Source organism: Tachyglossus aculeatus, chromosome 5 (assembly GCF_015852505.1).
Source record: "Tachyglossus aculeatus isolate mTacAcu1 chromosome 5, mTacAcu1.pri, whole genome shotgun sequence".
NCBI lineage: Eukaryota > Metazoa > Chordata > Mammalia > Monotremata > Tachyglossidae > Tachyglossus > Tachyglossus aculeatus.
In genome coordinates this window covers 43,862,216-43,889,463 of record NC_052070.1, presented here as the reverse complement: position 1 = coordinate 43,889,463, position 27,248 = coordinate 43,862,216, and the positions used below count along the sequence as shown (strand labels likewise).

Here is a 27,248-nt window from a genome sequence, read left to right as displayed (position 1 = left end):
GTTCCCTGCCCACCAGGAGCTTACAGTCTAGAGGAGAGACAGACATTAAAATAAATTACGGATATGTAAGCAGGTGCTGTGAAACTGAGGGAGGTGTGAATATCAAGTGATGAAAGGGCACAGATCCAAGTGCCTAGCTGACACAGAGGAGAGAGGGAGTGGAGGAAATGAAGATCCTGACTCTTTTAGACCACGCTGACTCTGTCTAGGAAGCAGTCAGAGAGGATGCTGGAACTCCTCACTCTTTCCTCTGGAATGCAACTGCTACATGCTGAGCTTAGTGGTTTCCTGCCAGGAGGTATGGGGCTGGACCAGATGACCTCAGAGCTCCCCTCCAGCTCCAGGATTCCTTGATACTCACTGTCCCATGTCCAGGAAGTCTAGAAAACATGCTTCTTTTTGGAGAAAACAAAAAGAAATGGTGTCTAGGGTATGGGAAGATTGTCATAGAGTTGGGTCTCTGGACTCTAGGGGCTGTGAGTGGCAGGGGCATTATTCGATCTGAATTGTTCAGTGGGGGCCACAAGCGAGGTGTCCAGCGAGTTGTATCCATATTTCCAGATCTGTGGCCTGTACTCCTCGAAGGGTCTGCCATCCCTGGTTCCTCTGGCGGCTGCAAGGTGTTCCGTCTCCCTCCTGATCTCCCCCAGTGCCTCTCAGAGCCGCAGGGGTGGGGGTGTGTGTGGGGGTGTGTACATGCACGTGCATGTGTGGCACATTGTTGCTTCATCATGGGTTCAGGGTCCGTGGCGCGCTGCGGCTTTTTCGTGCCTTCAAGGCTGTCCTCTGTGGGGTGACTGAGAGGGCGGCATCTAGACAAGGTGCACCCACTGGGGGTTTTAGTGAGAACGTGTGGTGGCAGCCTGGCTTAGGGTGTTCTGTGGCCTACGGGTGGAAGTCTCAGTTGAGGGGAAATGTAATCATAGGGGACAGGATGCTGGGGTTGTCGGGGAGGGTTGGCGGGAAATAGGGCTTCTGTTTCCCACTTCCAGACATAGGCTGACTAGCCTGGCTCATCTGCTCCTCTTTCTGATCAGCCTCCCTGCTGGATGTGTCTGTCTGTTTCACTTGTCCGCCTGTATGTCTGTCTGTGTCTCTCTCTCATTCTCTCTCTGTCTCACTGTCTTCACTTCTTCATCTTAGAGAAGCAGTGTGGCTCAGTGGAAAGAGCACGGGCTTTGGAGTCAGAGGTCATGGGTTCAAATCCTGGCTCTGCCAATTGTCAGCTGTGTGACTTTGGGCAAGTCACTTAACTTCTCTGTGCCTCAGTTACTTCATCTGTAAAATGGGGATTAAGACTGTGAGCCCTCTGTGGGACAACCTGATCACCTTATAACCTCCCCAGCGCTTAGAACAGTGCTTTGCACATAGTAAGCGCTTAATAAATGTCATTGTTATTATTATTATTATTATTATCCTTCTGTGCTTCTTTGTCTTTCTTTCTCTTTCCTTTCCTGCCTCTGAATTTTTCTGTCTGTCCCTGTTTCTCTCACTCTCTCCATCACTGTGTTTTTCTCTTGATCCATTACTGCCTCACTATCTCTCTTTCTGCCTCTGTGTCTGTCTCCCTGTCTCTGCATCTCCCTGTTTCTGCATCTCTCTCTCTGTGCCACTCTCTCTTACTCTGCCTCAACCCATCACTGCCTCACTGTTTCACTTCCTGCCTCTGTCTCCCTCTCCATTTCCCTGTTCTGTATCACCATATCTGTGCATCTCCGTCATTGCATCTCCCTATCTCTGCATCTCCCTGTTTTTGCATCTCTCTCTGATTTTGCCTCGATCCATCACTGCCTCACTCTCTCTCTCTTCCTGCCTCTGTGTCAGTCTCCCTCTCTGCATCTTCCTGTCTCTGCATCTCTCTCTTGTGTGCTTGCTCTCTCTCTTCCCTCTCCATCACTATGCTTCAACCAATCATTGCCTCACTTCCTGCCTCTGTCTCCTTCTCTCCATTTCCCCATCTCTGCGTCTCTCTCTCTTTTTGCCTTTTAACCCATCATTGCCTCGCTTTCTCTCTCTTTTCCTGCCTCTGTGTATATCTCCCTCTCTCCATCTCCCCATCTCTCCCTTTCTCCCTTTCCCTCTCTCCATCACTCTGCCCATCATCGCCTCACTGTCTCTCTCTTTTCCTGCCCCTGTGTCTGTTTGCCTCTCTGTGTCTCCTTGTTTCCATGTCTCTCTTTGCCTGTCACTGTCTCTTCCACTGGCTCTCCATCAGGCCTGTAAAGGAGGGGGCAGAGAACCATCATCCAGCTGCACCCATATCTTATTTTGAGGTGGGGTCTAGGGACTGAGGCTTGGTAGAGAAGGGAACCCCCAGAGGTGTGTGAAGAGGTAGCTCCTGGAAGTGAAAGGTTGTCTCTCTGACCCAGGAAACCAGCCAAGCTGGCCTTTTCTGTCAGGTCTCGGGCTCCTCCCTGCTCTGCTGGGTGTCTGGGCTAGGCTAGTTAGAGAGGAAGCCCAAACAGAAACCCACCACGTGAGCTTTTAACTGGGCTCTGTGGCTGACAGACGTGCTTATGGAACCCAGGATGCCTGCTTTCCCAGTTCCTCCCCCTTTCTTTCTCACCCGCCTGATCCCGAGGACTGCCCAGCCAGGGCTGGGGACAAATCGGTTTTCTGTGCCATCTGGGAGAGCAGTGTGAGGCGAGCAGGGAGCAGAAGTGGAGAACGGCACCAGGACGTCAGAAGGCTGAAATAGCCATAAAATAACCAGCCTCCAGCCTGAACCTGAACATATGTAGATGAAGGTCCTTGTCAGACTGGGGCGGGAGCTGGAGTGAGATGATTTCAAACCTGTACTGCAGCAGTTACCATAGCAACCAATTATTCGGTGCTAAATTATAACTGTTTATAACACTATTAAATGGGGAAGCCTTGTCTTCCTTTCTTTTACTCCTTCTCTCTTTCCTCTCCTCCCTTTTCTTTCTGCCTCTTCCTTCTCTCCTTCTTCCCTTCCTTTCCCCCCTCCACCCTCCCTTCCTCCTTTCCCCCCTCCTCCCTCCCTTCCTCCTCCTCCTCTATCTTTCTCTTCTTCTCTCCCTCCCTTCCTTCCTCTCTCTCTTCTCTCTTCTTTTCTTCCTCTCTCCCTCCCTCCCCTTCTTTCCTCCCTTAATCTATGTCTCCCCCACCACGCCCTTCAAATCTTCAAGGGTCCAAAATTAGTGTACACCAGCTGGCTGATCCTGCTTCCTTTATTTTATTTTGTCTTTGGGGACAACCTGAATCAAAGATGAAAAGTCTTAGTATTTGAGACCCTCAGCCAATTTGAACTTCCCCAGGCGAGGAGAAAGCAGCTGGGCTGGGAGGAAGGCAGGAAGGAAGGCAGGGGAGGGGACAATGTGACCTGGGCTGGGAAGGCGAAGATGAACTTTCTTCTGGAGCTGAGGCACACAAGGGAGCAATCAATCAGCAAGTAGTATCTATTGAACATCTACCGTGGACAGAGCACTGAACTGAGTGCTTGGAGAAGTCCGGCAGAAACAAGACACACTGTCTTGTCCTTGTTGTAGCAGGGGTGAGCGATAACCTATGTGGTGGAGGGCCTTGTTTTTCAAACCACAGGGCCTCCTCACAAGTCTTCCTTCCCCCTCTTACCAGCAGGCTGGCCTGGTCTTCTCATTGGACTGGGTGGAAGATGGTTGTCTGTGGCTAGGTGACTATTAAAAAAAATAATAATAATTAAAAATATATATATATATATATATATATATATATATATATATATATATATATATATACATATATTTGTTAAGGACTTAGTCTGTGCCAGCCACTGTATTAGCCCTGGGGTAGATATGAGCTAATCAGGTTGGACACAGTCCCTGTCCCACATGGGGCTCATATTCTTAATCTCCATTTACAGATGAGGTAACAGAGGCATAGTGAAGTGATGTGACTTGCCCAAGGTCACACAGCAGACAAGCAGACAGTCCTGTAGGTCTGTGCTAATCTGTGTGATTGGTTAATAAGGAATTTATGAATTTTGTTGGGAGGGGGGCCAGTTTGAGCACTCTGTACCCCAACCCTGAGATGTCCCCCAGAAAGGCCAAGTCTCTTGCTTTCAGTGTGGCTCCTTTTTTCTCATATGGGGCTGGGGGCTGAGGATGAGTCCAAATACAAATAATAATAATAATAACATTAATAATAATAACATTAATAATAACTGTGGTATTTGTTAAACACTTACTATGGGCCATGCACTATACTAAATGCTGGGGCAGATACAAGCAAATCGAGTTGGATCCAGTCCCTGTCCCAAATGGGGCTCACAGTCTCGTGGTTCAGTAGAAAGAGCCCAGGCTTTGGAGTCAGAGGTCATGGGTTCAAATCATGGCTCCGCCAATTGTCAGCTGTGTGACTTTGGGCAAGTCACTTAACTTCTCTGTGCCTCAGTTACCTCATCTGTAAAATGGAGATTAAAACTGTGAGCCCCATGTGGGACAACCTGATCACCCTGTATCTACCTCAGTGCTTAGAACAGTGCTTTGAACATAGTAAGCGCGTAACAAATACCATCATCATCATCATTATTAATCCCCATTTTACAGATACGGTAACTGAGGCACAGAGAAGTGAAGTGAATTGCCCAAGGCCACACAGCGACAAGTGGCAGAACTGGGATTAGAACTCAGGACCTTCTGACTCCCTGGACTGTGCTCTATCCATTATGCCATGCTGCTTTGTGCTTCTATGTGCACCGTGACGTCGTGCGTAGAGCCTGGGCCTGGGAGTCAGAAGGATCTGGGTTCTAATCCCAGCCCTGCCGCTATTCTGCTTTGAGACTTTGGGCAAGTCACTTCTCTGTGCCTCAGTTACCTCATCTGTAAAATGGGGATTAAGACTGTGAGCCCCATGTGGGACAGGGACTGGGTCCAACATGATTAGCTTGCATCTACACCAGTCCTTAGAACAGCGTTTGACACATAGTAAGTGCTTAACAAATACCGTTCTCTTCATCATGTGCCACTGTTCTAAGCGGTTGGGGGAGTACAATACAACAGAATTAGCAGATGCATTCACTGCCCATAATAACCCAGGCGTTCTCTTTAAGGAAGAGATCCCTTAAACAGAGCTGTTTCCTGCTTTGCCCCTCCAATCCCAAAAGATGGGAAGCATTGTTTCATGGGCTGTCAGTATTGCTTGGGATATGGGATGAGGGCAAGGGTGGTCTTCTTCAAGCAGAAGGGGAAACCAAGGCCCAAGAGAGTGGGGACCTGAGTCAGGTGACACAGCCAGGCAATTACTGCAGAGCCAGAATTTGAACCCAGCTCTCTGAGGCCCAGATGATGGGAAATGAAATCTGTTCTCCACTCCCCACTCTCAGGGTGGGAGTGATGGAGCCCAGCCCCAGAAGAGGAAATAAGCGCATTTGTTAGAGTGTGGAGATTTACCTAATTGATTGTCAGTTTCTTGGGCTTGCTTCTGTTGCTCTTTTTCAAGCATTTAATAGTGCTGTACATTCAGTAAGTCCTCTCAGTAGATAACACTAATTAACTGTCCATCTGGGTCCAGGGATTGCTGCAGTGAGGAAACTGTTTCCCGTTGGATTTATTGCTCAAGTGGGTGCCCCCTACTTCCTCCTCCTATTACTTTCCATCTCTTTTTTCTGCCCATACCTGAAGTTGGGCTTTTCTCATTTCCATTCTCCCTGGCTTTGCCATAGTCCTCCAAGAGATTCCGCCCTCTTTTCTGCCCCTCTTCCCAGAATAGGTAGAAGAACTGAATAGGAACTGAAGCCCTCTAAGGTGCCTTTTGGATCAATCAATCAACCAGTGGTATTTATTGAGTGTTTACTGTGTGCAGAGCTAATGCACAGAGCTTTCTGTGTGTACTAAGCACTTGGGAGAGTACAGTATAACAGAGTTGGGACATATGTTCACTGTCCACGATACTCTTGCAGTCTACAGGGGGAGACATTAATATGAATAAATCAATTATGGATATGTACCTAAGTGTTGCGGGGCTGATGGGAAGGGTGAATAAAGGGAGCCCCTCAAAGTGCAAAGGTGATGCAGAAGGGAATGGGAGAAGAAGAAATGAGGGCCTAGATGGGGAAGGCCTCTTGGAGGAAATGTACCTTCCATAAGGCTATGAAAGTCGGGACAGTGACCATCTGTCGGATATGAAGAGGGAGGGTGTTCCAGGCCAGAGGCAGGACATGGGCAAGAGGTCGGAAGTGAGATAGAAGAGATCAAGATACAGCAAGTAGATTGGCACTAGAGGAGTGAAGTGTGCGGGCTGGGTTGTAGTAGGAAAGCAGTGAGGTAAGGTAGGAGAGGGCAAGGTGATCAAGTGCTTTAATGCCCATGGTAAGGACCTTCTGTTTGAAACTGGAGGAATTGCTTTAATAATAATAATGATGATAATGATAATAATAATAAAAGCACTTATTAAGCACTTACTTTGTGCCAAGCACTGTACTAAGCACTGGGGTAGATACAAGTTAATCAGGTTGGGCAGTCTGTGTTCCAAGTGGGGCTTACAAATATGAGAAAGAAGGAATTGGATTTAATTTGCATTTTACTGATGAGAAAACTGAGGCACAGGGAAGTTGTGACTTGCCCAAAGTTACACAGCAGAGTAGTGGCAGAATGAGGATTAGAACCCAGGCCCTCTGACTCCCAGGCCTGTGCTTTTTCCACTAGGCCACACTGCTTCCAATGCTTTAGATTTTGAGCCCCCTCAAGGGCCAGGGACTGTGTCTAATTCCCAACTGTTTAGAACAACGCAGTGCACACGGTGACTGCTTAATAGATACTGTTACTACAACTAATTACTAATTCTCCAGAAGATCTGAGGGGACTCTGTGAGGGTGGTTATGGGACAGAGGTGCTGGTCAGCTACTCTCCAGCCCAATGGGGATGGAACCAATGGAAATGCAGCAAGAGAGAATTCAGTTAGACATTAGGAAAGATGTGAGTGAGGCAGGGGATGAAATTCTGAAATACTTGTGGTGTCACCATTCCTGATCTTGAAAACGGAACCAGACCAAGGTGATTGTCATATCTGTTTGGAGGCAGGGGGTTGGGCTAGATGGCTTCTTGGTTCCCTTCTAGCTCTGAGATTCTGGGATTTTAAGTGTTTAGAAACTCATGGTCACTAGGAGTTGGTCATCCCTGTAGGAACCCCGTTCTTTCACTGAGAGGGGAAAACTTCCTCTGGGGAGAAGTCTAAGAGGCCTTCCCAGACTGAGCCCCCTTTTACCTCTCCTCCTCCCCATCCCCCTGCCCTACCTCCTTCCCCTCCCCACAGCACCTGTATATATGTTTTTACAGATTTATCACTCTATTTTACTTGTACGTATTTACTATTCTGTTTATTTTGTTAATGATGTGCATCTAGCTTTATTTCTATTTATTCTGACAACTTGACACCTGTCCACATGTTTTGTTTTGTTGTCTGTCTCCCCCTTCTAGACTGTGAGCCCTCTGTTGGGTAGGGACCATCTCTATATGTTGCCAACTTGTACTTCCCAAGCGCTTAGTACAGTGCTCTGCACACAGTAAGCGCTCAATAAATACGATTGAATGAATGAATGAATGAACGTGTCCTCTGGTGCCGGGGGGCTTCCCGGGCTGACCTGAAGGGGCCTAAGACTGCGCGTGGGCTGCCTCCGGGATTGACGGGAAGTCTGAGTCAGCAGTCAAGGAACTACATCGGTTCCAGGAATAAAGTGCAGTCAGGCTGATGGCGCTAAGTCAGGCAGGCTTAATGGGGATAAAAGGTTTTAATCAGTATGTCTTGGCGTGGCTCCTAGCCGGGAGACAGTAACCTAACCTAACAAACAGGTCCCACGGAGACCAGAGGGGTGAGCAGCAGCCGGACACACAGCGGCTTTTCTCCCTTGTGAGTAGGGAATGTGTCAGTTTTATTTTTGTACTGTACTGTTCCAAGCGTTTAGTACAGTGCTCTGCACACGGTGAATGTTCAATAAATACCATTGACTGACAGAGACTTTTCTCCCCCGGAGGACATTAGTGGGGGATGAGAGGTTGGGGGAGGGAGGTGACGAGGAGAGTTGAATGTGATGGTGGTAGGGTAGAGGAGAAGCTACTGGGTGGTGATAATGATGATGATGGTATTTGTTAAACGCTTACTATACGTTAAATGCTTACTATACGTTAAGCTGGGGTAGGTTCATTCAATGGTATTTGCTAAACATTTACTGTGTGCAGAGCACTGTACTAAGTGCTTGAGAAAGTACAATACAACGATAAACAGTGACATTCCCTTCCCATAACGAGCTTACAGTCTAGAGAGTTTACAATCTAGAGGTAGATACAAGCTAATCAGGTTGGATGCAATCCCTGTCCCACATGGATTTACAGTCTTAATCCCCATTTTCCAGGTGAGGTAACTGAGGCCCAGAGAAGTGAAGCGACTTGCCCAAGGTCACCCAGCAGACAAGTGGCAGAGCCGGGATTAGAACCCAGGTCCTTCTGACTCCCAGGCCTGGGGTCTATCGGCTAGGCCATGCTGCTTTCCCCTAATCCCAGATCCTAGCCTGATAGAGAAGCAGCATGGTGTAGTGGATTAAGCACTATATACTACATATACTTTACCTATATATAGAAGACTATACTAGAGCCATAAAACAATAAACATTCCCCACAATGAGCTTACAGTCTAGAGGAGGAGACAGACAATTAATAGAAATAAACAAATTACAGATATGTACATAAGTCTTATGGGGGTGGAGAGGGGGATGAATAAAAGGAGCAAGTCAGGGCCTCGCAAGAGAGAGTAGGAGAAGAGGAAAGGGATATTTAAGGAAGGCCTCTTGGAGGAGATGTTAGTTGGGGTGGGGGAACCTTAGCCCACTCATCCCAGTTGTTTTTTTTCAGGGGCCAGTGTCCTCTCCCTGATGCTCCATCCAGTAAGGCCCCCAGTAATAGAGACAAACTCTTCAGCTTGGAGCCCACTCAGCTGGACAAGGACCCAGCTGGGGACTCTGTGGCAAAGCTTGATAGCAGTCTGCGTGGTTAGTGGAGGCCAGAGTCCAAGTGCAGTGGGGCTGATCCCAAGCGGTTTCTAGGGTGGAAAGAGCCCAGGAGCAGAGGATCTGGGTTCTAATCCCTGCACTGGACTACTGCATCAGCCTTCTCTCTGATCTCCCATCCTCGTGTCTCTCCCCACTTCAATCCATACTTCATGCTGCTGCCCGGATTATCTTTGTCCAGAAACGCTCTGGGCATATTACTCCCCTCCTCAAAAATCTCCAGTGGCTACCAATCAATCTGCACATCAGGCAGAAACTCCTCACCCTGGGCTTCAAGGCTCTCCATCACCTCGCCCCCTCCTACCTCACCTTCCTTCTCTCCTTCTACATCCCACCCCGCACCCTCCACTCCTCTGCTGCTAATCTCCTCACCGTACCTCGTTCTCGCCTGTCCCGCCATCGACCCCCGGCCCAGGTCATCCCCCGGGCCTGGAATGCCCTCCCTCTGCCCATCCGCCAAGCTAGCTCTCTTCCTCCCTTCAAGGCCCTACTGAGAGCTCACCTCCTCCAGGAGGCCTTCCCAGACTGAGCCCCTTCCTTCCTCTCCCCCTCGTCCCCCTCTCCATCCCCTCCATCTTACCTCCTTCCCTTCCCCACAGCACCTGTATATATGTATATATGTTTGTACATATTTATTACTGTATTTATTTATTTATTTATTTTACTTGTACATATCTATTCTATTTTATTTTTTTAGTATGTTTGATTTTGCTCTCTGTCTCCCCCTTTTAGACTGTGAGCCCACTGCTGGGTAGGGACTGTCTCTATATGTTGCCAACTTGTACTTCCCAAGCGCTTAGTACAGTGCTCTGCACACAGTAAGCACTCAATAAGTACGATTGATGATGATGATGATGATACTCTGCCGGTTCATTCATTCATTCTTATTTATTGAGTGCTTACTGTGTGCAGAACACTGTACTAAGCACTTGGGAAGTACAAGTTGGCAAAATATAGACACGGTCCCTACCCAACAATGGGCTCAAAGTCTAGAAGTTGCCTGCTGTGTGACCTTGGGCAAGTCACTTAACTTCTCTGTGCCTCAGTTTCTTCATCTGTAAAGTGGGGATTCAATTACTGTTCTCCCTTCTACTCCAGTGCTTACCGCAGTGCTCGATGCATCGTAAGTGCTCAACACATACCACAGTTTTATTATATTCATCACTGGCCACCTCTTTCCCCTTCTTCTATCCCATCCCAACTATTTCTTTATCCCTCTTTCAATTTCCCCCACCCTTCCCCACCTTCTTCAGTTATTTCCCATTTTTCCCTTCTCCATTCATTTGAAAGTAATAATAATAAAAAATGAAGACTGGTCATTTTTCCACCAAAGGACTGGCCTGAGAGAGAGTGGGAGTCAGCCTGGTCCCTGGTCCATGGGCAGTGATGGAGAGCTACGGGGATACACCTGGTTGAAAGGGCTATATTTCTCTGGCAGAGATGCTGTGGCTTTAAGCATCCTTATCTTCATATAAATGTGCCATTTTCTGCCTGTACAGACAGGAAGGTAAATCAAGGAAGTCAAGCTTAAGAGCTCCCTAAATTACCTTGTCTTGCGTCAAAGGGAGGTGTCAAGAAGGGAAAATGCAGGATGGTGTTTCAGTTGCTCCTGGCAGGCCTGCAAGAGATTACCCAGTGATGGGCTTTCAATATTAATTATGCACTTTATTAAAATAAAGCCAGACCTGGCGGGTGCCAGAGGAGGAGTAGAGTGAGCGGGGAGACGAGGAGGCTAGATTTTAGTGACGAGTTTCCTTGTATGTCTTCCTTTCTGATTTTATTTTTAGGTTTCAAATCGCCCTCTCCACCCAGTGTTTTCCAGGGTGCAGTTTCAGCTGGAGATATGTGTTCCAAGTCAGAAGGCCATCAAAACTCGATCATTCCTTGAGGGCAGGGATCATGTTAGACTAACTCCACTGTACTCTCCCAAGCACTTGATCCAGTGATCAGCGCCCAGTAAGCCCTCAACAAATGCTATTGATGGATTGCTTTTTTGGAGCACCTATTGTGTGTATTTATTGAGCTCTGGAGTAAGGGTTTGGGAGAGTTCAGGAGAGCTAGGAGACATGATCTTTGCCCCCGAGTAGCTTTCAGTCTGTTGGATGCTGGTTAGAATGTGTAGGGAAAACCATTTCTCGGGCCTGGCTGAACCGGAACGCTTAGAGAAGTGGCACGGCCTAGTGGCTAGAGCATGGGCCTGGGATTCAGGAGGACTTGGGTTCTAGTCAAGGTCTGTTGTGTGACCTTGGGCAAATCACTTCACTTCTCTGGGACTCAGTTCCCTCATCTGTAAAATGGGGATGAGGACTGTGAGCCCTATGTGGGATAGAGACTGTGTCCAATTTGATTACCTTGTATCTACCCCAGCACTTAGTATTGTGCCTGGCACATAGTTGCACTTAAGAAATACCACAATTATTATTATTATTATTAATCATAGCTATTAATTAGCTATTATTGAGAAGCAGCGTGGCTTAGAAGGACCTGGGTTCCATTCCTGACTCTGCCACGTTCTAATCCTGACTCTGCCGCTTGTCTGCTGTGTGACTTTGGGCAAGTCACTTCACTTCTCTAGGCCTGTTACCTCATCTGTAAAATGAAGATTCAGACTGTGAACCCTCTGTGGTACAGGGACTGTGTCCAATTTGATTAAATTGTAACTACTCCAGTACTTAGAACAGTACTTGGCACATAGTAAGTGATTAACAAGTACCATAATAATAATAATAATTAGTACTATTATTATGAGTGGGACAGAGGCGGGATGGGTGTTCTGTACTTGAGGCTGAGGATGTGGAGGTAACGTGCTGCCAGGGCCTTCCTGCTGGCCTCAGGTTGAGCTGATGGCCATGCGGGACCTGGTCGGGCCATGGCACTGTGCCAGTTGGTCCTTGTTTCCCAAGGGTTGGGGAGGGGACAGAGGCCCAGGGGGCCCACTCAACTCACTGCCCAGCTTCCTCCTGCAGGGGAGCCACGATGAGCTGTCCGACAATGAAGACGACATGGAGGAGAAGTCAGAGAGCGAGGGCAGTGATTACAATCCCAACAAAAAGAAGAAGAAAAAGCTCAAAGAGAAGAAGGAGAAAAAATCTAAAAGGAAAAAGAAAGAAGATGACGAGGATGATAATGAAGACGGGGGCTTAAAGGTAATGAAAGTTGGAATTGTTCAGGCCTCAGAGCTCTGACATCCAAGATAATGCTCATTTTCCCCCATCTTCTACTATGGAAATCTATTCCTTCCAAGATGGAAAAATCATTCCCACCCTGGTGATCAATAGGAGCAAGCTGGAGGATGGGAGGATAACAGTGTAGTTGTGTGTGTGTGTGTGTGTGTGTGTGTGTGTGTCTGTGTGCGCGTGTGCGCATGCGTGTGCGTCTAGACTGTAAGCTCATCGTGGACAGGGATTGTGTCTAGGAACTCTGTTGAATTGACCTTTTCCAAGCTCCCAAGTATAGTGCTCTGCACACAATAAGCTCTTAATAAATACCATTGATGATGGTGATGATGTATGCGTATGTAGGCAATAGATGAATGCAAGAGAAACAGAAGAAATCTTTGGGATTATGTTAGTTATGGTACCAACTCTCTTGTATTGTACTTTCCCAAGTGCTTAATAAAGTGCTCTGCACAAAATAAGCACCCAATAAATACCATTGATTAATTATTAAGCACTAATTATGGGCCAAGCAGTGTAATAATAATAGTAATTATGGATTTGTTAAGCACTTACTATGTGCCAAGCACTGTTCTAAGCACTAACTACTAAAGTTGGGGTAGACCCAAATTAATTAAATGAGACTCAGTCCCTGTCTCATATGGAGTTCAAATCCCGGCTCCGCCGCTTGTCAGCTGTGTGACTTTGGGCAAGTCACTTAACTTCTCTGGGCCTCAGTTACCTCATCTGTAAAATGGGGATTAAGACTGTGAGCCCCACATGGGACAACCCGATCACCTTGTATCCTCCCCAGCGCTTAGAATAGTGCTTTGCACATAGTAAGTGCTTAACAAATACCAAAATTATTGTTATTATAGAGTTCGCAAGCTAATAGGTAGGGAATGCAGATGTTTTAGCTGCATTTTACAAATAGGAAAACTGAGGGCCAGAGAGGTTAAGGGGCCTGCCCAAGGTCACATAGTGAGTGGCAGAGTTGGGATTAGAACCTGGATGTCCTGACTCCCAGCTCTGTGCTCTTGCCAGTGAGTTGCTCCAAATGAGCTGGGCGAGGAAACTCTGAGATCTTTTTGCCAGCACATTGGCTGCTTTCAGTTACTTTTTTGCAGGCACCTGGTAAAAGCACAGGTAGCATCAGCTACATTGCAGCTTTGGGCCTGAGTTTCAGAACTTGTGATTAGGTGGGAGGAACTTGTAGCCCAGAGCAACTGGTGGAAGCAGAGCAAGGAATAAGATCGTCCTTCCGAGCCGCATCCTAGGACTGTCAGAAATTCATATGGGATATCTGGAAATTGATCTTGAGTGGGAAGAAGGAGGTGGAAAAACTTGGGCCCTGACGTTTCCACTGAGAATCTCCATGTGGATCTGACTTCTCAGAGCAAGGTGAGCGAACCCGAAAATGGGGGAATTAAAGATAGGTTGAGAAGCAGCATGGCTCAGTGGAAAGAGCCCGGGCTTTGGAGTCAGTGGTCATGGGTTCAAATCCCAGCCCCGCCAATTGTCAGCTGTGTGACTTTGGGCAGGTCACTTAACTTCTCTGTGCCTCAGTTCCCTCATCTGGAAAATGGGGATGAAGAAAAAATGGGGATGAAGACTGTGAGCCCACCGTGGGACAACCTGATCACCTTCTAGCCTCCCCAGCGCTTAGAACAGTGCTTTGCACATAATAAGTGCTTAATAAAAGCCATAAAAATAAATAAATAAAATAAGCAGAATGGCCTAGTAAAAAGAGCATGGGCCTGGAAATCAGAAGGACCTGGTTTCTAATCCCGGCTCTGCCACTTGTTTGCTGTGTGACCTTGGGCAAGTCACTTCACTTCTCTGGGTCTCAGTTTTCTCATCTGTAAAATGGGGATTAAGAATGTGAGTCCCATGTGGAACAGGGACTGTGTCCAATCCCATTTGCTTGTATCCACCCCAGTGCTCAGTAGAGTGCCTGGTACATAGTAAGCCCTTAACAAATACCACAACTACTATTATTTTTATTATTGTTAATACTGTTAATAACAAATGTAGTGGTATAATGACAGAAGCATTTATCAAACATCTGCTTGGTGCCATGCACCGGACTAAGTACTTCAGAAGTGCATTGCAGGAAGCTTTGAGCCAGATGATGGCACCAGCATTGACAGATGTTTTCCTCTCCTCCTGTCGTCTCTGAACAGTCTCTGGTAGAGACTCCAAATGACAGCATAATCAATCAATCAGTGGCATTTTTTGAATGCCTACTCTCATGTCTATGTGTGATGTAACAATGTTATGCAGAATGTAGCGGGGGAGGGTTCGGTTAATACCACAGCAGAGGTTCAGTTCTAGGTCACCATCCTAGAACCCCGTGACCCCCATCTTCTTCTTCCTTCTCTTCCCCAGGAGCCCAAGTCATCTTCCCAGCTCATGGAAGAGTGGGGACTGGATGATGTGGATTATGCATTTTCAGAGGAAGACTACCACACGTTGACCAATTACAAAGCCTTCAGTCAGTTTCTCAGGTGGGAGAGGAGGAGCTGGTGAGCCCATGGTGGGGGCCAGTCCCCAGGCCTGGGAGGGAGGGAGATCCCTGGGCTGGGTTTCAGGGAGAAGCTAAGCCCTCAGACAGCTCGTCTCCTGTTGCTGTGCTGATGTGCCGATGGAAAAGCTGTGCTGCCAACCTCTTGGGAAGCGTGCCAAGGGCCAACCACTGTGCCCCTCGAGGATGGAACTGCCCCCAAAACTTGCTGGGGAATAATAATGATTATGGTTTTGGTTAAGTGCTTACTTTGTGCCAAGCACTGTTCTAAGTGCTTCCCCAAATCCTCAGAGCTCCTTTAGAAGTTGTTCACCGGCTTCCCATCACTGTGCCTGGGTCCAAGGGGGAGGGATCAATCGCTCCATCAGTGATATTTACTGAGCCCCTACTGAATGCTAAGCACAGTACTAAGCACATGGGAGAGTACACCAGAAGTAAGACTCACTTTCCCCTCCTCAAGGAGCTTGCAATTTAATGGATGACTACTGTAATAGGTTGCTGACTCCCGGTCTAACCAATAGCTGGAGATTTGGATCCTGCTCCTGTCTGGAATTTTGCAAGTCATTGCTGCTCTCTGCCTCAGTTTTCACTTCTGAATAAAGGGCTGTTTACCCCTCTCAGGGGAATGAGAGAGATGCAGGGGGTGAGAGTGGGGGCAGGGGGGACCACCAGGCCCAAGGTGTGGTGTTCTTGAGGCTGTGGAGTGAGATGTCTGAGTTCTTCCTGTGTCCCCTGCCTTCACCTTGTCTCCGCCCCCAGGCCACTCATCGCCAAAAAGAACCCGAAGATCCCCATGTCCAAGATGATGACGGTGCTCGGGGCTAAGTGGCGAGAGTTCAGTGCTAACAACCCATTTAAGGGGAGCTCGGCTGCTGCAGCTGCTGCGGCCGTAGCGGCGGCCGTGGAGACGGTCACCATTGCCTCACCACTGGCCATCACCCTCCAGCAGGCGGTTCAACCCATGCCCATCCGGAAGGCCAAAACCAAGGAGGGCAAAGGTAAGTACTGTAGCTCAGTGGGGTGGAGTTGGGGAGGAGAGAGTAACCGGGAAGACGATCCAGTATAGGGGGCTACTCCCAATCTGGCGGTTCAGCCGCCCAGAGCGTCTGCCACTTGCATCCCAGCCTGAGCTCCCCTCATCCCCTGAGCTCCTCTCTTCAGCTGTGACTTTCAGCTCTCTGAGGAAATTGAGAAGCCACCTGCAGGGTACAGGGCAACCAAGATGACCAGGGGGATGGAGGCGGTGGTTATGAAATTATGGGCATAGAGCTTCGATAGGTGAGAGAACCAGATCAGACACAGCCCCTGTCCCACTTGGGGCTCACAGTTTTTGAGGAAGAGAGAACAAGGACCTTATCTTAATTTTACCGATGGAGAAACAGAGTCAGAGAGGTTAAGTGACTTGCCCAATGTCATTCAGGCAGTAAAGCAGGTGGCATAATTGGGAGTAGAAACTGGGTCTCCTGAGTCCCAGTTCTGGGGGCTCTTTCCACCAAGGCACATGATCAGGGGGCTGGAGTCCCTTCACTCTGGAAAGAGGCAGGCTGAGAGGGGAGAAGATTGAATTCACAAAACCATGAAGGACAGGGTGAAGAAGGAATTGTTATTCTCCAAATCTCACAGCACCAGGGCTGCAGGCCCTGTGACTTGGGACTTGTGAGTGATAGGTTCAAAACAAACAAAAGGAAACAAAGCTGTCTTCACGGGGTGGTAAACATAGATCAATTCCCACAGGAATCTGTGCAGGATGAAAATATCAAGCAGGATCAAGTGAGGTTTGGATAATTCATGGATAAGTGGTCCACAGTGAGCTCTTAGAGGGAAAAGTCGGGGATGGAAAGAGGAAAGTTAAGACTGTTAGATGGCTGGCTTCTAACTATGAGGGTGGGTATCCAGGAGGGCAGCCATTGCTCAGTTTCTCCAAGTGTCCTGGTGCCCCTGTTAGAGACAGTGATGGGCTATATCCTCCATGGTGGCTCTTCTCTGGAGCCCATCAACCGGCTTCTCCCCTAACTCCCCTGGTTGAGTGCCATCCAGTCAGTGTTTGAGTGCTTACTGTGTGCCCAACACTGTACTAAGCACTTGGCAGAATTCACTACAACACAGTTGTATTGTAGCAAGGATATTACAGCCAAGAGGGCGAGACAGACCTAAATATAAATAAATTGTAGCTATGCATCCGTGCAGTGGATGCTGACAGGGTGACCCACAGGGAAGATGTATCCTTTTAGGAGTGAGCAAAGAGGTCTGGATGGTCTAGGGTCAGGCATGCATCCATGTGCCCTCTGGCTGCCCAGACCGATCCCTGGACGAGTATTCTCAGTGTCCAAGGCCAGTGATCTTTGGGACAATGATGACGGCATGAGAGATGAACAGTTTCTCAGCCCATCATGCCCAGGAGATAGGTTTGAGACAGGTCGGAACCTGGAAGTCTTGGATTTCCAAAGTCCCTTTTCAAATCCTCCCCCTACTTGTATGTAGAGGCAACTCTGGGCCCCTCCCCCTCATCTTAATCTTTTTTCACCAGCTCAGGCTGCAAATATCCTGCTCTCAGTCGATTCCATGAAGTAGACACTCGGGAGCTGAGAGATTAAAATGGATTTTCTAGGAGGCCCTGGGGCTGGGAAACCCAGGGCTTCGGAGAGCTCAGCCAGGCTATCTGTGGAAGGGGAGGTGAATTCGGGAACCCCTTGAGGTCACTGCCCCCTTCCCGGGGCTTGTGCCCCGGCAGGACACAGATCTGCACCCCCCCCCCCCCCCCCCCCCGGCGCCTGGCCTTCTGGGTGCAGGGCTTTGGGGGACCCCCACAGCTCATTGCTGGCCCACTGAATGCAGGATGTCCACGAACCTAGGCTGGGTCTGGAGGAGTGGGGCCGGTAGCCCAATGGTCAGTGGAAGCTCCGGAGATGTGGCCGTGGGCTTGGCTGGGGTCGGGGTGGTGTCACTCTCCACAGGTCATTTCGATCGGTCCGTTTAGGGCCTGGCGTGAGGAAGAAGATCAAGAGCTCGAAGGATGGGAAGAAGAAGGGGAAAGGGAAGAAGGTGGCAGCTGGGCTGAAGTTCCGCTTTGGAGGGATCGCCAGCAAGAGGAAAAAGGGGTCCTCGGTAAGGAGGAGGGACCTGGAAGTGGAGCCTGGGGGCATTCAGACTGGGGGTGTCATGGCAGGGGTCATGGCCACTCCGCCTGTGACCCCACAAGGATGGCCTGGGCCGGGCCAGTCTCTGCCCTCAAGGGGCTGCTAATCTAAGGAGGGAAGCAAGACTAGAAACACTCGGGAGTCCTCAGACAGAAATGGTTCAGCCAATCATGGCACAGGAAAACCTCACAATAATAATAATAGTGATATTTGTTAAGCACTTACTATGTGCCAGGCACTGTACTAAGCGCTGCAGTAGTTACAAGATAAGTGCGACACAGTCCATGCCCCACGTGGGGCTCACAGTCTCAATCCCCATTTTACAGATGAGGTAACTGAGGCACAGAGAAGTGAAGTGACTTGCCCGAGGTCACACAGCAAAGTGGTGGAGCTGGGATTAGAACCCATGACCTTCTGAGTCCCATGCCCATGCTGTATCCACTATGCAATGCAAGCACTTACTATGTGCCAGGCACTGTACTAAGCGCTGGGGTAGGTACAGGATAGGTTGGACACAGTCCCGTTCCACGTGGGGCTCACAGTTTCATCCCCATTTTACAGGTGAGGTAATTGAGGCAAAGTGAAGTGACTTGCCCAAGGTCACACAGCAGACAAGTGATGGAGCTGGGATTAGAACTCATAACCTTCCGACCCCTTCAATCAGAATAGGAAATAGAACTGGTAGGGTCTCTCCTGAGCCTACCTCTCTCCACTCTCCATTCCATAAGTGCTAGCAGGCCCAGCCATGAAGGGGTTCATTCATTCATTCAGTTGCATTTATTGAGCGCTTACTGTGTGCAGAGCACTGTACTAAGAGCTTGGGAGTGTACAATACAACAATAAAACATTCCCTGCCCACATAAAGCTTACAGTCTAGAGGAGGGGAGACAGACATTAATATAAATAAATAAATTACAGATATGTACATAAGCATTGTGGGACTGGGAGGGGGAAAGAACAAAGGGAGCAAGACAGGGTGACGCAGAAGGGAATCGGAGAGGAGGAAAGGGGAGGCTTAGTCAGGGAAGACCTCCTGGAGGAGATGCCCCTTCAATAAAGCTTTGAAGGAGGGGAGAATAATAGTTAAACAAGGACCTCAGGACATAGGAACCTCACTGGGGCAAAGGACCATTTTTCTGGTGATGGGGGTCGGCTGGTGGGGGTGTGTGTGTGCGTGTGTGCATGCATGCACGCAGGGGGGTGGTCCCTGCTCTGTTCATCTCTGTCTCTCAGCTCTGAATTTTCCCTTGCCTGAGAGGGCCAAACCTCCAGCATTTCCCCTAATAGGAGCCCCTGTCCAAGACCTCAGTACCCCTGAGCTCAGGCCTCCCCCTCCTCCGAGCAGGTCCCAACTCTCTGTGGTTCCCCTGAGGTGGGGTTATTCTCCATGGAGCCCAGCTGTAGCCATGTAGAAGTGTGAAAAGAGAAGCCCACCCCCTCCCAGCGCTTCCTGCATCCAGATCAATCAATCTGTCAACTCTGTCGAGTGCCTGCTGAGTGCAGAGTGCTAAGTCCAACTGAAGCCAAACACACGTTTTCTGCCCTTAATGATCTTGCAGTCTAATGGGGTAGACAGACAGCCACAGATGATTTACCAACAGCGGAAGCAGAGAGAAGAATAGCGATGCAACTCTTAATAACATTAGTATGGAAGGATGAATAAATAAGTAGTGGATGTAAATCGCTGGAGACATAAGTGCTAAGAATGGTTCTGTAGACCTGAGGGATGAAGGACGCAGTAGATCTCCATCATGTTGAGTAATTGGTCAGTTTCCCCACCCTCTCTGGAGCGATCCCACACATCTGCTCATCAGCAGGGAATAGCAAAGGTTGTACTAGAGAAACTTAGGTGCTGGCATTCATTCATTCATTCAATCATATTTATTGAGCACTTACTGTGTGCAGAGCACTGAACTAAGCGCTTGGGAAGTAAAAGTTGGCAACATATAGAAACGGTCCCTGCCCAACAACGGGCTCACAGTCTAGAAGGGGGAGACAGACAACAAAACAAAACATGTGGTCAGGTGTCAAGTCATCAGAATAAATAGAAGTAAAGCTAGAGGCACATCATTGACAAAATAAATGGAATAGTAAATATGTACAAGTAAAATAGAGTAATAAATCTGTACAAACATACAGGTGCTGTGGGGAAGGGAAGGAGGTAAGGTGGGGGGGATGGGGATGGGGAGAGGAAAAAGGGGGCTCAGTCTGGGAAGGCCTCCTGGAGGAGGTGAGCTCTCAGTAGGGCTTTGAAGGGAGGACGAGAGGTAGCTTGGCGGGTGTGTAGAGGGAGGGCATTCCAGGCCAGGTGGAGGACGTGGACTGGGGTTCGAGGGCGGGACAGGTGAGAATGAGGCACAGTGAGGAGGTTAGCGGCAGAGGAGCAGAGGTTGCAGGCTGGGCTGTAGAAGGAAAGAAGGGAGGTGAGGTAGGAGGGGGCGAGGTGATGGAGAGCCTTGAAGCCGAGAGTGAGGAGTTTTTGCCTGATGCTTAGGTTGACTGGTAGCCACTGGAGATTTTTGAGGAGGGGAGTAACATGCCCAGAGCGTTTCTGCACAAAGGTGTTCCGGACAGCAGTGTGAAATATAGACTGAAGTGGGGAGAGACAGGAGGATGGGACATCAGAGGCTGATGCAGTAATCCAGTCGAGATAGGATGAGAGATTGAACCAGCCAAGTAGTGGCTTGGATGGACAGGAAAGGGCTTTTCAGCGTGTGTGGGGGGTAGAAGGAGCTGAGTTGGGGAGCTAAGAGCAGCAGTCAAAGAGCTCACAGGACACAAAGTTCCCATCCTGCCTCTCTTGAGACTTGGAACATTGGAGGTGCTTAGGTCTGCTCAGCCCTGCTTGGAAGCTCTCAGATCTCATCGTAGGCTCAGGGCAGCCAGAGAGTCCAGACTTGACAGCAGTGGGGGGTGAAAATGAGAGCTTTGGCTGCCCCCACCTTCTCCAGTTGGTTGGAAACCCAAAAGGCAACTGGTCCTCATTGCCCTCTCAGGATGAGCACCATGTCTGGAAACCAGAGTGAATTAAAGTTCCATGTGTCTGAGGTGCGTCCAGTGGAAGGAGTCATTGTCGTCTCGCCCTTTGGACTGTAAGCTCCTTGAGGGCAGGGGCTGCCACCATCTCTCACTGGATGGACGTCGTCTTCGACTGGTTATCTTTTCCCCTCCTTTAGGCTGGAGCAGGGAAGATAATGAGGACTGCCCCCGCCATCTGTCTGTCTAGTCTTCCTACTTTGGATTCTTGTCCTGGAGGCTGGGAGGGCTTAATGAGTGGTGGAGAGCAGGTGCTTCTGGAGGTTGTGGGGGGAGTAGAGAGCAAGAGGGAGCAGAGATTGGGGGTGGGGCTGCCACCCCCTTCCTTAACCAGGGCTTCGTGGGTGGGCCACTGGCGCTGCTGAGAGGGTCAGGGCAGTGGCACACCACAACTGCCACCACCATCACTGAGAATGAGTGCTCATTTTGGGTAGGAAATGTGTCTGTTTATAGTTGTACTCTCCCAAGGGCTTCGTACAGTACTTTGCACACAGTAAGCACTCAGTAAATACAATTGAATGAATGAATGAATGCAAAGAAAAAAGAAAAACAAAGCATGCATGCATGAGCTGCCCAGCAATCTCAGAAGAGAGGCATGTGACCTGGGAACTGCTGTTCGGCCACACTTGTGGTAGATTGTACACTCCTTGAGGGCAGGGACTCTCATTGTCCTTGTGACTAGCATCATCCCTCTCTGGAGGGTCCCCAATTCTATCTTCCCTACACCTGGGTGGAAGGGAGACCTTCCTGCTTTGCAGGAGGCAGTAGCTGAACAGGGTGGGTCTAAGACCAAGAAAACCCCTGGTAGCAGAGAAAAATGTGGGGTGACTCGCCGGGGGGACCTGCTGTCTCCTCCTGGCTTGTGGAACTTTTCTGTCCTCATGCCAATGCTCCTTACACCTCCCTGTATCCTTTCTCCTGTAGACTGTAAGCTCCTTGTGGGCAGGGATCATGTCTACCAACTCTTTTGTCCTCTCCCAATGGCTAGTACAGGGCTCCTCTGCACACAGTAAGCGCTCAGTAAATCCCATTAATTGTTGGGTTGATTCTCCTGCAGAGCGAGGAAGATGAGCGGGAGGAGTCGGACTTGGACAGCGCCAGCATCAACAGCTCTTCCGTGCGCTCCGAGTGCTCGGCCGGCCTGGGGAAGCGGGGGAAGAGGAGGAGGAAGAAAAAGAGGAGTAGGAGCTTTTCTGTAGGGGTGTCCCCATGAGCTTTGGGGTTACTCCTCTGATTCTGGAACCGGAAGAGGCTGGGGTCAGAAGGGAGGGTCCGCTAGAGGCAGTTTGGCCTGGTGGAATATGTGGGTGGGATCTGGGAGTTAGGAGGCGAGGGCTGAAATCTCTGCTCAGCCACTGGCTGGCTGAGGGAGTTCGGGCCCACTCTGGTTGTTCATTTCCTTGAGGGTAATAAAGCCTGCCCGAACTCCCTCAGCCAGCCAATGGCTGAGCAGAGATTTCAGCCCTCTCTGGATGTTCATTTCCTTGAGGGTAATAAAGCCTGCCTCTCTTAACCTCACAGGGATTATGTGAGGGTCAAAGAACGAACTGATTGATGTGCAAGGCACTTGGGGATCATCAACTGGCTAGGCAGATTTGGTTTGTCACTGTGGGGCTCCTTCTCCCTCTGCTGGGGTAGACTGTTGTCTCCCCTCAACACGTCTTCTCTGTACCTCAGCCGACGAAGGGGACGGCTATGAGACGGACCACCAGGACTACTGTGAAGTGTGCCAGCAGGGAGGAGAGATCATCTTGTGCGATACCTGTCCTCGGGCCTACCACCTTGTCTGCTTGGATCCGGAACTGGAGAAGGCACCCGAAGGGAAGTGGAGTTGCCCACACTGTGTAAGCACTGGCCCCTCCATTGCCCCATCCCAACTGGCCACTGACCTTTGGGGACCAGGCCTGTCTTCTCCGGGTGCCCGGGGGAACTGGGCCAACCCCCACCAGACCTGTCCGGGAAGGGCTGCAAGCGGGGCCGAGGAGGACTGAAGAGCCTCTGCCCCAAGCATGGGTGCCATCTTGCCACCATTTTGTTGTGAGGGTCGGGGAGAGATGGTGTGGTTAAGGGTGAAAGATTTGATATTTGAGAGGGGTGGGCAAGAAAACAGGCCAGGTTCCATTCGGGGGTCTTGAGCTCCTCTCAGGAGCTCAGATTTTCGCAGGGATCTGGTATGAGTGAGGCTGTTAGGCTAGCTCTAAAAAGTGGTGAGGCAGGAAAGGGCTCTGTTCTTCCCACCCCTTCTGTCTGCTGCACCTTTCCTCCCCCCACCCCCCGGGGTGGCTCTCCAGCCTCCATCGTCCCTGCAGCCTCATGCCAAGGGGTCGGGCAGAGCCCGGGCTTGGGCCACTGGTGGGATAACTGGGTCCCCACCACCCTGTCCAGGAGAAGGAAGGGATCCAGTGGGAGCCAAAGGAGGAGGATGAAGAGGAGGAAGAGGGGGGCGAGGAGGAGGATGACCACATGGAGTTCTGCCGCGTGTGCAAGGATGGAGGGGAGCTGCTGTGCTGCGACACCTGCCCCTCTTCCTACCACCTGCACTGCCTGAACCCACCGCTGCCGGAAATACCAAACGGTGAATGGCTCTGCCCTCGCTGTACAGTGAGTGTTACCCATTCATCGAGCTCCACCGGAGCCTTCCGGGGGCACCCGTAGAGACACCTGCACCCTCTTGCCCCTCGGGGGTCTGCCGGTTCCTTGCGGGGTGGCTCCTGTGGGGGAGGTGGGGGCTTCTGTTTTGTGATGAACTTGGGAGGGGGCTGCTAGCCTTGGGGCTCCCTTGACCGGCAAGGAGGCAGCCTGGCCTACTGGGGCCTGGGAGTCAGGAGTCTCGCATTCTAATCCCAGCTGTGCTGCTGCCACCACTGGCCTGCTGTGCGACCTTGGACAAGTCACTTAACCTCTTGGAGCCTCAGGGCTCTCACGTGTCTAATGGGGAGTTTCACCCATTCCTCTTCCTTACCGGGATGATGGGAAGACAAAATGAAGTCACTGATGTGAATGAGCTTTGGGAAATGTCAAGAAAGGCATAATGAATAATAATAATAATTGTGGTATATATTTTAAGTGATTACTGTGTGCCAAGTACTATACTAAGAACTGGGGTAAATACAAAATAATCAAGGTGAACATGAATTATGAAAGTGGCGTTATTATTGAATGAGGCCCTTCAACATCCCTCCCCTTGGAGGGTCCCCCCTCAGGTGATCCTTGAGGTTGCCCTTCTTTTGCCAGAGGCCCTTGGAAAGGAGCGGTGGTGGGGTGTGTGTGTGTGAGTAGCGGGGAAACAGCTGATAGACCTAGAATGACTTGTTGCAGATGTCTACAGCAAAGAACTTTTTACATTGAAGAGGTTCAGCCGTTCTCTAACACCGACCAGTTAGCAACGGGTTTCACTCACCCTGCCTTACTTAGTCAAGGAGCCTGGGCAGTGCCTTACCTTAGGCTAGTGGCAGGTGATGGGGCTGCTCCCATCTGCCAGGGTCAGGAGGAGGAGAGAGCCAGCCCCCAATCTGCTCCCGCTCCTTTCTGAACTGACCCCACAGAGTCCCCCAGTCACCACTGTGCCCCTTTTGCCCCAGACCTGAGGGCCTTCATGGGCTCTGTGATTCTTAGTGGCCCCAAGATATGTAGGCTTCACCTCTCCATCTTGTGGTCGCTGGGACAACTGGCCTCTACCCGACCCCTGACCCTCTGCCCCTGTTGGTCTTGGGTTTGTGTGTGTGCATGTGTGTGTGTTTTCATTCAGTCACATTTACTGAGTGCTTACTGTGTGCACAACACTGTACCAAGTGCTGCTGAGAGTACAATATAACAATAACAGATGATGAGGCTACACCCTAGAGTGTGTGCATATTATTGAATGAGACCTTTCAACTTCTCTCCCCTTGGAGGGTTCCCCCTCAGGTGATCCTTGAGCTTGCTCTTCTTTTGCCAGAGGCCCTTGGAAGGGGATGGGGGTGGGATGTGTGTGCACACACATGCACATATGCCTGGACCCAATCTGTTTAATTCTTTGGTGGGGAGAGAAATCTACCTGTGGAGATGGCAGGGCTCCCCCACAGGGTGGAGAGATTAGGTATCAAGTTGCATTGATGCATCTGTATGCAGAGATCTCTCTCCTATCCCTTCCCTGCCTCACTCTTCTCCCCAGGCAGTCTAGGTAGTGATGGCAGGCACCTGCGATGGGGATGTTCCCAGTAGTATGTGGGTGATGTGCTTGCTGCGCGAGGCCTAGAGAACTGTGGAGTCCGGCTCATCCCATTCCAAACCCACCTCTGTCTCTGGGCTGGAGAGTGGGTGCCATTGATGTGCCCAATAGAGACTTGTTGGCTGTCACCCCTTAATTCATAGGTGGTCCCAGGGTGGGGGTCCCAGGCTGAGGGGGGTGTCCTGGGCATGTCCCCCCACCTGCCCCAACAAGAGACTTGCAACTCAAGCTGCTGCCACCACTTCAGATAGCGGGCTGGCACCTCCTAATCCTACCAGCATGGCTGCCATTTGGGACATTATGAACATGACTCCTGAAGCAGACCATCCCATGCCCAGTGTCAGAGGGTCAGGGCATCCCTTGAGTTGAACAGCATTCCCCCACCTCCTCGCTCTCTCTGATACTTCACATGTTTGGAGACCATTTTACATTTCTCTCCTCCGAGAAGGAGAAGGAGGTTGATGCAAGGAATGGGGAGTTCATGACGGGCTGGAGCCGAGCTGGCCTGGCCCGGGTCCTGCCACCATCACATCCCATCCTCTCAGTCGAGTCCAGCCCCAGGGATGAGGCAGCCTTCCGTCTACCGGCGTTCTGGCATCACTGACTCCTAAAGGGGACTCAGTTGTGGATAGTCGGAGTGGATGGCCTGAGAGAGCAGACCAGGGTTACTGGAGCCAGTGGTCAAGGTATGGGATCCTCTCTGCTTCCCCTGTCCATCCTGGCTCCCAGTCAAAGGGGTCCCAGGTAGGTGGAGAATGGGCAGCAGGCATAGTGGTCTTGAATTTCACCACCATGGCACTCTCTCTCTCTCCCTCTCCCTCTCCCTCTCCCTCTCCCTCTCCCTCTCCCTCTCCCTCTCCCCCTCCCTCTCCCTCTCCCTCTCCCTCTCTCTCCCTCCCCACCCCATGGCCAGAGTCAGAGCAGAGTTTCCTGCTGCAGGAAGCTTGCATGAGGGAGACTTGGCCATGACCTCCAGTGTCAAAGTCAAGACTTCCAGGGACTGCTGGTACCCAAGCTCTCCCCTTCCCCCTCATTATGGCTCCTGCTCTCCTTGTGGACCTCCCGCCAAGCCAGACCCCAGCTCTTCACCTGGGGGATTTTGGGAAGGGTCTTTGTGGTGAGGATGAGAGTAAGAGGCAGATTAAACTTGGCCATGGGCATGAGGCCTTTTGATGCCTGGGCTGTGCCTTGGTGTGGAGGGATAACCCCTCTGATTCCTGGTGGGAGTCTGGTGATAGGTTGTGGGGTGATAGGGGGTGTAAGACAGATCAGTCCTGGGCATCAGTGGTGCATAAGGGTGAGGGCAGAGGGTTGCTCTTTCTTGGCCCTCCCACCCTTACCTTTGCTCCGCCTGTCCCCAACTCTGGGGGCCATGAAAGACCTTACCTAGGGAAGCAGTGGTGTCTACTGGAAAGAGCATGGGCTTGGAGTTAGGACATCTAGGTTCTAATCCCAGCTCTGCCACTTGCCTGCTGTGGGACCTCGGGAAAGTCACTTCTCTGTGCCTCAGTTTCCTCATCTACAAACTGGAGTTTCAATTCTTGTTTTCCCTCCTACTCAGACTATGAGCCCCACATGGGTAAGGGACTGTGTCTGACCTGATTATCTTGTCTCTCCCCTCAGCGCTTAATGCCACACTTCCCTTTTAGGAAGCGCCTACAAGTACCAGAATGATTATTACTAGACATGGGGGAGTTGTTGTTCCAACAGCTTCTTTCCCAGCATTCCCTGAACACTGTCATCCCAGCATTCAGCCTCTGTCATTCCCTGAGTTTGTCTCATCGTTCTATTTCCATAGAGGTTTCATATCAGGAATCTTGTCTGCCACCAGCCCTGAGTGGTAGGGAGGGGGTTGGGCTTATTTTCCCCATCTCTCCAGCTGTGAAGTGGAAGTCCAGAGAGAGCAAGAGATTTGCCCAAAGTCATGCTAAAGGTTGGGAGCAGAGTCTAGACTTGATGCCCTCCCCCATCTTCTGACTCCCAGCCTCCAGGGCTTTCTCAATGGCCATGTTGCTCTAAGAAAGGGCTTGTTTTGCTTCATGGAATGGGGGTTCCTGTGGCACCGAGCCATGACTCTTGCACTCACAGGTGGGAAGGGAGCTTCCTCCATCAGGGCCTGATGGAAGGTGGCAGAGCGAGCTCCCGGAATGGAGCTAGGTCACTTGGAAGTGAGTTCTCCTCCCTGCAA

General features: G+C 50.2%; 1 protein-coding gene across 1 annotated transcript in view; it reads left to right on the top strand.

Annotated features, from left to right (window-relative positions):
- CHD5 (chromodomain helicase DNA binding protein 5) overlaps window positions 1–27,248 on the top strand; it is a 101,989-nt gene that overhangs the window by 27,389 nt on the left and 47,352 nt on the right. The window contains exons 3-9 of the mRNA XM_038746888.1: window positions 11,965–12,144; window positions 14,542–14,660; window positions 15,437–15,675; window positions 17,655–17,782; window positions 21,908–22,031; window positions 22,528–22,694; window positions 23,236–23,451. Of these exons, the coding sequence (XP_038602816.1) occupies window positions 11,965–12,144; window positions 14,542–14,660; window positions 15,437–15,675; window positions 17,655–17,782; window positions 21,908–22,031; window positions 22,528–22,694; window positions 23,236–23,451 (1,173 nt within the window). The remainder of the gene's footprint in view (window positions 1–11,964; window positions 12,145–14,541; window positions 14,661–15,436; window positions 15,676–17,654; window positions 17,783–21,907; window positions 22,032–22,527; window positions 22,695–23,235; window positions 23,452–27,248) is intronic.